Raw genomic sequence first — 14907 nt, forward strand, 5'->3', positions numbered from 1 at the left:
TGCAAGCACATGGAAACATGTGTTTTCTTTTTCCGTGTGCACGCATTTTACCCTTTACAGTGCATGAATTCAGACTAGCAGTGCCCAGGGCAATCCACATGAATTATTGATTAAGCATTCATGTGCCTGGGAGCGCGAGACTGACGCCTAGTCAACAGGTGGTTCAGTCATGTCCATTGTTCAGGGCCATTGTCAGCACACACTCACATACACATCATTGGTTCCTGTGCAAAGTTCAATTTTTGTACAGAGGGTGAAAAGTTGACCAAAATCTGAAACCCTACTTCAAATCAATCTTAGATTCAATGAAACTGATTTATGCTTTCACATCCAAATAACCTCCAACAAAATTGTACACTATTCAGATATTACTCATATCAATGACAGTTTTATCGGATGAAAAGTTCTTGAACTATTGATAATCAAAAGAGGGAACGATGATGTTTTTTTGAAACACTTAGTATATTTAGGCCTATATCTAAGCATATCCATGGCAGCCCGCAGGCTTAATTATGGACATTTTTTTTACATAAAACCAATTTGACACATTGAAAAATCACGGTGTACAAAACAGTAAAAGATACATAAAAAAATATAAGAAATATCTATCTTGAACATTGCACAATAAAATTGACCTTTCGAGGCCTCCTACAAAATAAAAGCCAATATTGAGGTCGCAGTTTCTACTTATCACATGGACTCAGTAAACAAAACAAAGAGAACTATCATTAAAACAAAATGTTCATAGGCCCTAAAAATTGATCTTGCCAATTAAAAGCAAACATATATCATCATGTCAATTTAGATACTTATTATTATTATGCATTCCACTCTTTCTCTATCAACATCGATCAATTCAATCAAGTGAAATCAATTACAATTTAGCTTCCTTCTTGCAACGGAAAGTTGCGATTGATTGCATCTATTGCAAGATTGCAAGATTTGCAATTGATATTTGCAATCGATTGCAACTCGACTTAATTCTTGCAATGCCCCCCCCCCCCCCCCCCCCCACTAAAATATAAAACCTACAACCATAAAGGCCTGTAGTGCTCGGGAATCTATTAACTTACAGGGCGATGAGATGAGGGATATAGCTCGAGGAATCATGTTGGGGTTAAACGTGGTAAAGATCAAGAATAAAGTCTGCACTTGTTAGTTTACGTAATTCGCTCGCAAATCTATCATCGTCCCAGATTAAGTTGAGGGCACATACCAAGTCCTTCCGATATTTAGACCATCGAATTCAAGTAGAGATCGTATAGTTTTGGTCGAGACCTAATTTCATTCAGGTTTCTAACATTTTTGGTGAGATAATGAGAAACCTCTTATGAAATATATGAAAGAGTATGTAATTCCATGAGGAATTCAACGTTAATTTGATGAAAATTGGTTTTGAAATTGCTGAGATATCCAAAACAGAGCGATTCTAGGAAGTGTGGGACCCACACTTTATTACGATCGCTTTGTTTTCCTTTGTTTTTGGATGTTTCAGTCATTCCAAACCCGATTTTCATCAAATAAAACTTTTAATTCCTCTTAAAATGGTATGCTCTGTACTATTTCATAAGTGTTTTCTTGGTATCTCGCAAAAAGTTAAAAGCCCAATTCTCATCTCCACCAATACTGTACCACCCCTAACTTGAGTGATACAATTGAATCGTTGTGACTGCAGCTGCTGAGGTGAAATAAGGATGCTAAATACGCAGGTACCTGCCGCTTTTGCGCGGCCTTTGGCGTCTTTATTTTGTCGCACGGCCCACACGGCGCCGCGGCCGCGCCGCCGCATGCATCGCAGCGAGGAGCAGCATCAGCAAGTACAGTAGCACCAGTAGCAGTGCTGTGAGGAGAAGTGCCAGTGCAGTGGTAAGGTTGCCCTTTTCACTCATCTCCTACTAATGAATTATAATATTGTAGTCGGCATAGGATGCTGCTGCATTTGTTTCTATTGCTCTTGTCTATTTTTATCGAACAGAATAGATCTAGCTAGGTTATCTAGGCTGAGCTGAAGTCACCATCGCGCTCCTCCTTTTGCCTTTACCGCCATCATGACCCCACATACTGCCTTTCACGTAAGTCATTTGAAACGGCTAAAGCCATAGTATTAAACCAGTCCCACGGATCCCGGTAAAATAGGTTAGAAATGACTGCACACATTCTGTTTGTAGTTTGGTCACGTTATGAAAGATCTATCCTTGACCGATTTTTGCGGCGGGCTTTGTCAGCACCGAGCTGGGCCCTGGCCTGGGGTCCACGTCATTCATAACATAGAAAAAGTTTGGACAATAGATTAGAATTTCTATTCAGTAAATGTGTAGTAGTAGAGGTCATGAGGTGGTTATTTGTTGTAGCAGTTACGTTTGACCGAAAGATCGGTCTGTATCTGTCCGTCGGGGAATGTTCCGCGGAGACTGCGTCTGGCTTCACGGATCCCCTCCGTATACAGACCGAAGTCAATGATGCCAGCTACTGTGTGGCAGTAGCGCACAGATAAAACGTTACGATAAACCAAATTACAGGCAGCTTTTTTACATTCAAACAAGTTTGACATGATATGACACATTATGCAGCAATATTTGGGGTTAATTTCTCACATTTTGCAATCGAAATACTCACAGTAACGCGGTTATAATGCAGAAATTTTATCCATATCGCAACATCGCCGTTCGCTAGCTGTAAGTCGCCATTTTGAATCTGTAAACCAATCACATGCGAGGTACTTTATTAAGTAAAAAAAACACGTAGAAACTACCTCGCATGTGATTGGCTAATAGATTCATACTGTATGTTTCTGCAGTTTGAACGTGACGACGCGACGGGCTGGTTGATGTGTGTTTTGCGTTGAAAATTCGACCGAAATATTGGATTATTCATTAATCTGGTGAGTGTAGTCTATTCTTGAATAGTTGATTTAACTATTCAAGCTTAAGTTTGCCGACCTAGGGCCGTGAATTAGACGCAATCGAGAAGGGTGAGGTACCTCACCCAATTTTCCATAGAGACAGTGGTTAAGAACATCCACACAGCAATGGGTACTACAACCTTCCGTCTGTCTACGGAGGACGGTGTTAATGGCAAAATACAAAAAAGTCCTCCGGACAGACGGATCTTTCTGTCTACAGTTACGTATGACCCTATCCTTGGCTTGGAGTAGGCCTAGATACTTCATAGACATCACCTCAACTCATCTCACACTACACTCTACAGATTGAATGACTGGCAAAATCGTGAAATAGGCCCCACCGCAGTGCGCGTGCACCTGCCCATGCGTTGGCAAGCAAGGTTAGGTTAGGTTTAGGGTTAGGTAGGGTTGTATTTATGGTTAAATTGGCCGTTAAATTAGTCAAGGGACATTAGGGAGTCCTTCCGAGAATAAAAAGTTGAAGACCAAAGCAAAAAATGGGAGAAAGGGAGGACGAAAGATGCTATGCAGTGGAAGTCGGCCCCACCGCTGTATCAATCTCGCGTAAACGCCGTTTGGTGGGCCCGCATTCACGAATCACGAGTATTATACTGTGGAAGAAAGCCCCACTGCCATGCTTATCTACCGATGAACGCCACACGGTGGGGCTGAATTCACGAGTATAAACAGGCGAGCTCCGTAGTATTAGTACGGACACGCAGTGGTGGGGCCTATTTCACGAGTATGCCAAATGACTTCAAGTTAAAACTGTATGAGCAGCTGAGGATGTGAGGCTCATCTGCATGAACTGTTCTCATATGTTGTACTGATTTCATTCTTGTTCTGTTTAACTGCACTTCAAAGCCCAAAAGCCAGAAGGTGTTCAAAGCCAAAAAGTCCCACTGTAAACCAAGACAAAAGTCATTACATTGAGTGAGGATTTAATATACATGTAGGTGCCTGTCTCTAGAGATTCATCAACTTAACAAAGCACTTTCACAAATTTGTTTCAGGAAGTCATATTTTCCATAATTTTGTTCTTCTGTGCATGCTTAGGTGAAAGAACAAATGCAGCTGATGAATTGAATTGAAATGGATGATGAATGCAAGATAACTCTGACAGCAGTGAATAAACGAGAGTGGCCGGGGTCGACGCTGAAATCGCTCAATGCATTCCGACAGAGTGAGCAGACACTGTGCGACATATTTCTGCGAGGGGAGGACTCCACGTCCGCAGAGAGAGTACCCGCACACCGATGCGTCCTTGCTGCCAACAGCGTGTACTTCCACGCAATGTTTACCTCGGGCCTTGCGGAGAGCAACCGCGAGCACCAGGAGGTGACAATTCGGGGCGTCTGGATAGAGACCCTCGCTCTCATAGTAGACTTTCTGTACACTGGGAGCTGTCGGCTGTCCACAGGAACCATGCACAATGTGATGGACATACTGGCAGCCTCCACCATGCTTCAGGTCGATGAACTCTCGCATGCTTGCAGTGTGTACTTGGAGAAATATCTTGACTCAAATAATGCTCATGGTGGGTTTTTGCTTTTCTTCAAAAGTCATGTCTCTTGTTTAAAAACTCTAGTGTAGAAATGTAATTTCAGAACTAGCCAAAAAAATATTGATATGTTTTAGTAAATCTGTAAGCACTAAAATTCCCATGAATTATGTTATTTGAGGTTTGGTTAAATCATATCAAAACTAAAAGGTTGATGAAAATAGTGTGCTCCAAATGATACTAACACAAGCGTGAGTGTGTGGAATTGGTGTCCAGATCTGGGTCGCATTGGTTTTGAATACAGACTTTCAGATTTTTCATTTGCTTGAATTATGAAGATCCATCAGTGAAAATCTTTTAAATATGTGATTACTACATATGGTTGGTTTTTATATAAAACTTTTTAAAGAATTTTTCCAGTTTAATAAATTAAAAATGTGGAGTATATTTTGGTGGTTTTCCAAAGAGTATGCATGTATCCTTTTTTTTTTTGTACATAAGACGTATGATGGACTTTCAATTTTTTCACTGATATATCAGACATACATTTATTGATGTATTCATTTCATTGGTAGGGCATTCTTCCTAAAGAGCTAGGTGTATCATAGTTTCATCTTGAGGTAATACCAATATGTGATTGTGTTGATTTATTGTTTTTAGACATGAAGACATGCACGTTACACTTGGCCTGCAAACTTACACGTAAAGTCTAATTAATGGAATAGTCATACCCCTCATACTCAATGTCTTCCTGGTCATCTGCTTGGCTGACACCATTCCACCAAAAGATAGTGATGCAGTCCACCTGTTCTCTTGATTGTGTGTGACACATCATAAACTTGCTTCAACATAATGCTGTATCATGGTCTGTGCACCTGTTTAGAACTCTGGCTATTTGGAGAAAGGTACGGTCTGACGGATTTTGCTGAATCCTGCAAGAGATACGTGCAGACGTACTTCCAAATTATCAGCAGAAGTGACTACTTGATTGAGCTCGGCAGCCAAGATATTGTCCCCTTCCTCAGTCTGGGGGAAGTGAACATGGGTAAGCCACTTTAAATATACCAATGTCTTTTTATGAGAAGAGCTTGATGTAAAACCTTAAAGGGGATGGCTAGTAACTGATCAGTGGGAATCAGTGGAAATGCTGGGGGGTGATTGTTCCAATCCTTGTGGGATTCAATTAAGAGTACATTATATATCTATTGTGTGAAAATTATTTGCTTCAGAATGGTCTCATATTCAAGTAATGTGCATTCTAATGGTTCGAGGCTAGCATGCCTGTACAGTGACGGGGCATTAAACTGCACATTACTTGAATATGAGACTGTTCTGAAGCAAATGATTTTCACACAACAATAGTATTTGTACTCTTAAAGGACAAGTTCACCTTCATAAACATAAGGATTGAGAGAATGTAGCAATATTAGTAGAACACATCATTGAAAGTTTGAGGAAAATCAGACAATCCGTTCAAAAGTTATGAATTTTTGAAGTTTTTTTGCAGTACCCGCTGGATGAGAAGACTACTGCAGTGTATGAATAACTTAGATGTCACATGCGTACAACAATATAAGGAAAATATAAAGAGAATTTCACAAAATTCCATCTTTTGAAAAAAGTACACATTCCCCTGACTCGTTACCGATAAATGTTATGGGTAATATTATTCCCCCTGCCTTTAGAAAGAGGCAAGTCAATTACTCTTTTATTATGAGAAAAAAGTGAAAATATGTTGAATTTTCTTTTATATTTTCTTTATACTGTTGTACGCATATGACTCACAAGCTGTAGTAGTCTCCTCATCCAGCGGTTCCAACACAAAAATTTAAAAAATTCATAACTTTTGCATCGATTGTCCAATTTTCCTCAAACTTTCACTGATGTGTTCTACTAATATTGCTGCATTTTCTCAATCCTTATGTTTATGAAGGTGAACTTGTCCTTTAAATGAATCCCACAAGAATTGGAACAATCATCCCTCAGCATTCCCACTGATTCCCACTGATCAGTTACTAGCCATCCCCTTTAATAATAGCTTTTTAATGATAAGACAATAACAAAGAGGAGCGAGAAATAAAAGAAGAAGAAAAGAGAATGCAGGCAGGGAGAAAAAGTGGCAGAGTGAGGAACAGGAGATAATACAAAAAAGTGATGGGGATGACAGATTTAAGGAAAGTAAGAAGATGAAGTGTATTAAGAGGAGAAAGATTTGTGATAGATGTAACAAATAAGAATCATGATCACTATTGATATTTGAATGATGTAGAGTACCAAGTTTCATCGAATAACAATTCAATTCATGTAGTGTCTTTGCGCAAATTTGTTTACAGTGTTTCACAGAGGGTAAAGTGAGAAGCCACCGCAAAGTCTAAAAGAAATGATGTAATATTCTGGTATGGGTGCAGAACAGATGATTTAGTGGCAGTTTTTTTATGCCTCCGCCACAAAGTGGTGCCGGAGGCATTATGTTTTCGGGTTGTCTGTCCGTCCGTCCTTCCGTCTGTAATCAATTTTGTGGACAGCGTAACTAAAAAAAAAAAACGTTTGAGCTATCTTAATGAAACTTGGCATGTACACTGTATATGTATGAGTGGGTGAAGTTGTCCCTATCAACTTTTGGTTGCACATGCTCAAGGTCAGAGGTCAAAAGGTCAAGGTCAAATGCTCAAAATTTCACTATTTCCCCATGATGCAATGCCTGAAGGTATTTTCTTAAAACTTAGTGTATACAGTATTCGAACTGCCAAATTAAGATTCTCCAGGGAGAGTTTTGAGTCACAAGGTCAAAGGCCAAGGGTCAAAGGTTAAGTCAAAAGGTTGAAATTTTATGTTTTTCTCCATATCTCGCAAATGGTTCAAGGTATCTTTGTGGAAATATGCATGTACTTATGGGCAGTGATTATCTAGGGAAGTTGGGGTCATGGGTCAAAGGTCAGGGGGTCAATGGTCAAGGTCAACTTCTCAAAATGTCACCACTTCCCTCATATTTATGCAATGCCTGAAGGATTTTTTTTAAAACTTGATATATGCCTGTATTACCCAATATATATTCTGTGGGAAGTTTCTTGCCAAAAGGTCAAAGGTCAAGTGCTAAATTGCACTTCTTTATATCTCGAAAGTAGCTTTTAAGGTATCATCATGAAACTTACATGTATATACATATTTATGCATGTTCTACCTAACTGATTCTCTTTGGAACTTTGAGGTCAAAGGTCAAATGCCAAGTTTAGATATTAATATTTTACCATTTGATACTGAAATCACATTTTTTTCCATACCTTGAAAATCATTCCATGCATAAACTTATAAAAGGATCAAAAGTCAAGTAAAAATCCTCAATTCCCCAAATACCTGCACTCTGACATTTTAATCATTCATCCAATTGAATCTAGTTCTAGGAAAGTGAACATTCAGCCTATTTGTGGCAAGCCTGTTATTTTAATATTTTGCCAATTATGTGAAACTGTCATCACACATTGTCAAGACATTGTACTATAGACCTATAAGGAGAACCATGCATTATGGCGGAGGCACACCAGTCGCCGTAGCGACATTTCTAGTTGAGAAATGATGTGGAAGAGATGAAGATGCAATGTTATCCATTATTTCTTGTTTTTATGGGATCATGGAGAAGAGTGTGTAAAGGCTGTTGAGAAAAATGAAAAGACAAACTCGTAGAAAATGGTGAAGGTAACTTAGAAGTTATGGTTGCCTTGACAGGAAGCCATGAGGCAAGTGAAGACGTAATGGTGGAGCTTCTCCTGAGATGGGTGCAGCACGACCCTCAAACAAGGATAGCAGACATGGGCGTGGTCGCCAGGAGTATACAGTGGGACCAGGTTTCTATGGCAGCGAGGAATCAATTCCAGTCATTCCTGGAGAGCCATCGGGAGTGTTATGACTTTGGTATGTTTGCATTGTCAGCATTTTTATGTGATGTGGTGATGTTGATGGCTGATGAGTGGTATAAAAAAGTTTGCTGTTTCAAAGTCCAATGTGATATCTTGGCAAGATGGTGAAATGATGAGATGCATATCTCGTGCTGCAGCTTGGATCAACAGTTCCATTTTTGCTGAGAGGTGCACGCAATGCTGTACAAAATTGTCCTGCAAACAAAAGTCACTGCCACCTGCATATATAAATGTTTAACATTTGATCCCTTTACGTTCATTCAGATTTGAATCTCATCAAAAGCAAGGTTGTAATCAGTAGGGGTACTGTGGCATAGAAGATAAGACCCCGTTTACAGTGCAGGGCTGGGCTGAGCCCGAGCCGCGGCCGAGCCCAGCCTCAATTGCGAGGCCGAGTCCCGCAATTTTGTCCGTTTACACTGCCGTGCTCGGCCGCGCTTTTGATTCAAACCTTTCAATTTTTTGTCATAGTGGCGCTCTGCTTGTAAACAAACGCAATTTGGTATTGTCTGGTTTTCAGACCCTTTGCCAACTGAATTCCGTGGCGACAAAGTCGCCGTTCGGGCAAAGGCCTTTGCCGAAGGAAAAAATCCTTTGTAGGACAAAACCACCTTAAACTATACTAGTTTTCGACGTTGAGGGGGTTAATATCCTGAATAGCGAAATAGTACAGGCAGAGGGTTTGGAAGCCAGACTAAAATTGGCCGCGCATTTGGCCCAGTTTGCGTTTACACTGAGAAAAGGCCGGGCTTGGCCGCGGCTCGGCCGCAGCCGAGACCACCTCCAGAGCGTGGCCAAATGCGAGGCCAATTTTGGCCTCGCATTTGGCCTTTTGCACGTTTACACTGAAATGAAGGTGGGCTCTGCCGTGGCCGAGCCTCGCACTGTAAACGGGGTCTTAGACTTGACTTTTCAGTCAGAACAATGCTTGGGTAATGATAAGGGCAGGGCAGTGGCAACACTGAAGAGGCAACCATGGATAAAGAAAGACCATAATATTATATCAGTGTTAGTTCATTTTTTTTATTTTATTCTATACTTAGAAATGTTTTATTACCAACTAAGATTAAGTTAACGTAAATGGACTTTCTACTTTTTGAAACCTTTGTGTTGTAGATGACAGCATCCATGGAATTTTTGATGGCAACTCCACAGCATCTTCAAAAGTTCCTAGACCGCCAAGACAGTTTTTCAGCTCACTCTGTGTCATCGGAGGTCTGCAGAACTCACGGGCAGGGTGGTAACATTTTTCTGTTCCAATTAGTCTGTTTAAAACACTTACGATTGCTGTTTCTAATAGATGGAACCTGTATCACCCATTTGATTGACTCATGATTCACTGTGACAAAGACAACGTTTTTACATGGCTATGCCATGGATTCACGCTCAAGTCAAGTCAATATGAGAATCCAGAAGGGTGTTCAAAAATAAATGACTAGACACAGTGCAAGAGTATGTATGATTGTCATATATACAATAGAATAATGCTATAAGGTTTGGGCAGCGCTGTCCTGTGCAAGTAACTTTTTCTGTAAATTTTATATCCTATTTGTGACTATTTCAGTGTACTATTGTAAATTGTTAGATATATATCCATGTACTTATCTTTGTTTTGTTTCATTATTTTTTGTATTATAATCAAGAAGTGATAAAGCATTTCTATATGATTTAGTTGCCAGTTATAGGAGATTGCCCTGTTTGAAAGAGATAGTAAAGATAAAACTGAAAAATAGAGTAGATTCTTGAGGTATAAAGAAGGATTGAAAATGAACATGCTTCATTTGATCTCATTTGTAGGGTGTACAAAGATAACTTGAATCTTCTTGTGTAACCCATTAAGGATGAGCTGATTTGCTGCAACACACATTTCCCATAGCCACCTGCCTGATTATACTCGGGACTAGTCTTCAACAAGTTAAAATAAGATGAGATTTGTGTTGGTCAAGAAATGAAAACATCTTCAAATGAGATTGATTGTTTCACTGGATAGTCCTTTGACACTTCCTGTATAGAACGCATGTAACATTCATGTTCTCTTTTTGATGCATTCAGGCGCTGGGGCCCACAGACAAATTCCATGGAGGTCGCCGACATCAGTGTGAGAGATGGCACCTTGATCAGGAGATGGGCCAAGCCCCGGGGGTTCCACAGCCACATCACCACCAGCGCCAACCACCGATTCCTACCCTTCCAGGGCCGACTGTACGCAGTCGTAGTGCAGGACAAGTCCGGACTGGCCCTCTCGTCGATGGCGCGACCCCACCAAGCCGCCGGCGAGAGGGGTGAGATCTTGATCCTCAGTGTGGCTAACATCATCAGTGGCAGCCTGAAGCCCGTGAGGACGCTCCCCCGTGATGTCGCATCGGTCTGGTGGGAGCTTATGGACAAGCACAACTATGTCCAGGCGATGGACGAGCGGGCTGGAGTGGTCTACCTCTGTGGATGCACAGAGCAGCGGGATGGGGCAGCTGCAAAGCGAGTCTTCAGGCTTGACCTCAAGGAAGACCAAATCCTGGAGCTGGCAAGTCTACCCTCCCCAAGGTCAGCTAAAAAGAACACAATTTCAAGTTTATGTGTCCCTTTCACAAGCCTCAAAATTAGATTCCTTTCATAAGCTGGTATAATTGTAGAGGTAGGTAATTCAGACAGCTTTCCTCTGAGTAATAAAACTGGAAACTTCTGTGTAATGGAATGCTATAGATTTCTAGTAAATTTATTTGGACCCCAAAAAATTCCAACCATTATTCTCAGTGCTGAAGGGGAGCTTGTTTTCTGGAGTGATACTGGTGTAGTTTTTCATTTCCTCTTTAAAAAACCTCTTGAGGTGTATTACCATTAGATTTTATACATGATGTTAGGAGGCATTATTCTTCAATTATGCAAAACTTTGTACCATTTACTCAAGGGATGTATGACCTGTAATCCTAATGAATATCTCTCTAAGTCTTTCAAGGTGCTGTAACCTAAGATGTATTTTATTGCAACTGTCCATGAAAGGTGTCAAAGTATAGTCCAAACGTAACTGTTTGCAAATTTTCTTAGTATTTGTTATCTTGTTTTATAGCTTGTGCAAGTAATGCCAGTTTTTAGAAGCATGCTGTCTTTATGATTAATTGTTGATCTCCAATTGTTCAAGACTCCCATGGGAATAAACACAAACAAAGCAAAATATGACAGTGTCCAAGGTTTTACTAATCTTGGGGATATATACATGATTTTCTGTCAAACTCTAGTTATAAGTTCAATTTCTTTCCTTGTGCAGTCATGTAGATAAACAAAGGATGTTGTCATGTCTACACTGAATTGTAAAGGCCTGTTTTTATTTGTGGGTAAATATAACAAATTTGAAGTGATTTAGTGACAAGAAATGTAGTTCAATTGGAAGAATCAAATGTGAAGATGTTCTTTCTTTTTTTCTTTTTTCTTTTTGCTTCCCATACTGCTATAGATCCCACCACAGGGCTATTGTAGCCAATGGAACACTGTTTGTCCTGGGTGGCGTAGACTGGACACTATCTCCTCTCTCCTCTGTCCTGAGGTATAATTCCAAGAACTATGAGTGGGAAGAAGTGAGCTCCATGCATGAACCTAAGATTGATGGTGCATTTGCTTGTGTCGGTAAGAATATTTTGAGACTACAAAGGCAGGGATTTCAATCTTTGTTTTTAATGCATTAAAAAAAAAAAATTCAGAGATGGGGCTTCTTTGACATCTAATCATCGATCATTGTGTGTCTAAACTGAACTTAGAAGCGTTCATCATATTTCAGATCCCATAACCAGCCAGCCTGTTGAATTGTTGCAATTGTTGTAATTCAGATTATCTAATTGACAAAAGTGACAAAATGAAAGCAACAAGGAAATATTTGGGATATTAATGTCAGCCTGCAATTTGTTTCTGCCATAGTAAGTGTTAGTGGCTACTACATAAGTTTGTTTTGCTGTCATTGTGTACCACAGTGCCAGAAGCTGTGACAACCAAGCAAAAGCAGAAAAAAAATAAAAAAAATGAAGTAGCGCTGGTGTGATGAGCAAGCAAAAGCAGAAACAAAAAAAAAAAAAGGAAAAAAGTGAAATAGCGCTAGATAAAAAGCCGTCAGTGAAGTTAGTTTCATGATACCATGTTGAAGTTATCAATACATTTTCCCTCCAACTTCCTCCTTCAGATGGAAAGATTTACGCCACCGGGGGCTCGACGTCCAAGATGCGCTCCAGGGGCGTGGAAGTCTACGACGCAAGCCTGGACCTCTGGAACTCGCTCTCTCCCCTGACTGTCTCCAGAGTGAACCACAGACTAGTGGATGTAGGAGCCTTTCTCTTTGCTATCGGCGGTATGTGCAATCATGTACCTGGCATTCAGCGGAACCTCGTTATAAAGAGCTACAGAGACTCCAACTCTCCCGATTTCGACGGGAGATCTTCTGCCGAAAGCCCATTTTTGCAGAATCTCCCGTTCTCCCGCTTGAGATTTAATTTCTCCCGCTTGAAATGATTTCATACTTAATTTCATTGTATGTTGAAAAAATAAGCCTTAGATATCGCGAGAGAGCATCTAGAACCCTAGACTGCAAGGAACTTGGTGCTCATGATGTGCGCTTCGCACACATCAAGTTGGAGTCTCCTGTTTGCTAGGGGTTTCAGGTGGGAGAATCTCCAGATCAGAAGGTTGGAGTCTCTGGAGCTACTTGGAATCACTGAAATTTCCTTGCTTTATCAGGAATATCTTTGTATCAGGGATAAAAAAAACCCCCAAAAGATTATAAAAGGGATGTGAACTGCAAAAATCACCTCGTTATATCCGGTATCTCGCTGTATCCAACCTCTTCATAATGAGGTTCCCCTGTACTGTTAGTATATGAATTTGGTATCCTTTCTCCTTAGTAGTCGAGAGGCTTGGGCTCATATCAAATTCACATTTGATATTAACCCTATTCTAACTGGGGGGGTCAATTTGACCCCCCCCCCTCGACATTTTGCGCCGCGATTCCGCAACGCGCAAAGATTTTGCCGCGTCGTTTCATGACTCTTTTCTTTGAAGTCTCCCGCATATTTTGAGACCAAATTTGCGATGTTTGGGTACACTGTTCTGAAGTTACGTAATGTTTTGCATATGCATGTCAACCCGAAAATTGCTCGAATTCATGATATCGTGTGCAAATCCAATGCAAATTGTGTTGTTTGGTTAAATTGATATTAATAGATTATTTCAACTTTTAACCATTGAAATTAATCAATTTTAATGTAGATAAGCTTGAAAAAGTGCCTGCAACAAATTTTGGCCAAAAAACAGTAGAAAACAAAAGGTAAAAAAACAATGAAATACATAAGAAATTAACAAAACAATAAAAAACAGAAGAAACTCATTTTGATTGTGCTATTTTTTTACAAGAAAATTGTTCGATGTGTCTTGAGGAACTCTAACACAAAAATTTAGCAATTCAGTCTTTTTAATGGAGTTATAGGTGAAAATATGATTTCATGCGTAAATTTGCATAATTAATTTACTAAAAATAGAAAATCAAAATTTTTCTTTTGTATGACCATGTAATCTTGTAGTTGACATCCGGCTCTATGTTCAGGCAAAATTTTGCGGTGATCGCGTGATCGGCGGCCAAGATCTGAAGGGGGGTCAAATTGACCCCCCCCCCCCCCCCCCCCCCCCCAGTAAAAACTTGGTCTCAAATAGCCGAGTTAGAATAGGGTTAAAGCTTTGGAATTTTTTTTTTTTTTAGTTGTCATTATAATGCCATCTCCTGTCATAAAACCTGCTTGATTTTACTACTTTTATCAGATTTTTTTTTTTTTTTTTTATATACATACATGTATGCTGCAGCTTACGTATCCTTCAGAATACACATTTTTTTTTCTTTTCCAGTATTGTGTTATCACATGCTAGGGTATCAGGGATTTTTTGATGAAATGAGTTGGTATAGACTCTGCAGGCTTTCTTGCTACACCTGATGCCATAATATGGCAGTGCAAACAATGTTTAAGTGAATATATACATATGGGGACTACATGTGTCTTTAGAGTTCTATGACATTGCCTATTAAATCACTTGCATGTTCTTAATAATAGATACTTAATTTGCCCTTTTTCCAGTCAGTGGACCCTGAATGAGATCTGTTGCAAATATTTGGTGCCGTAGAAATTCACATTTATTCTCTGCCGAATCCCATGCATTCAGGTCAGTCGTACTCAGGTGAGAACGGAGGGGCCAGAAACGTGCAGCGAAGGGTGGAGAGGTACAGCATCGCCGACAACACCTGGGAGGATGCATGGGACATGGACGAGTGCAGATGGGGCATGACTGCCTTTGCCCTTTGAACAACAAGCTATATTGATAGCCCACCACAATACCTGGAAAGCAGTGTCAAAGTTGGCCCTGGGGCAGTGTTGGGACTCTCCTATATACAAGTATGGAATCTCTTATAAAGAGGTTGGATATCTCACACCCCTTTAATACAACAAGGTGATTTTGCAACTTCCAACTCTGTATATTTCTTTATTTTTGTACCCTGTCACCCCGATATAGTAAAAACACAGTGTAACAAGACAGTTGTGGTCTTGTAGGTCCTCATTATTACAAGG

The 14907-nt window shown here is 40.1% G+C and overlaps 1 protein-coding gene across 1 annotated transcript; it reads left to right on the forward strand.

Moving 5' to 3' along the window:
* The first annotated feature begins 3994 nt into the window (after positions 1–3994).
* LOC139724712 (kelch repeat and BTB domain-containing protein 12-like) lies at positions 3995–14643 on the forward strand. The gene is made up of 8 exons (XM_071635832.1): positions 3995–4439; positions 5287–5448; positions 8127–8298; positions 9441–9554; positions 10370–10858; positions 11766–11935; positions 12483–12647; positions 14504–14643. Exons 1-8 carry the CDS (start codon positions 3995–3997, stop codon positions 14641–14643), a joined length of 1857 nt encoding a protein of 618 aa, XP_071491933.1.
* Positions 14644–14907: the final 264 nt, after the last annotated feature.

Source organism: Diadema antillarum, unplaced genomic scaffold (genome assembly GCF_040938485.1).
Source record: "Diadema antillarum isolate AM-2024a unplaced genomic scaffold, OU_Dant_1.0 scf00000226, whole genome shotgun sequence".
In the NCBI taxonomy this organism is placed as follows: Eukaryota; Metazoa; Echinodermata; class Echinoidea; order Diadematoida; family Diadematidae; genus Diadema; species Diadema antillarum.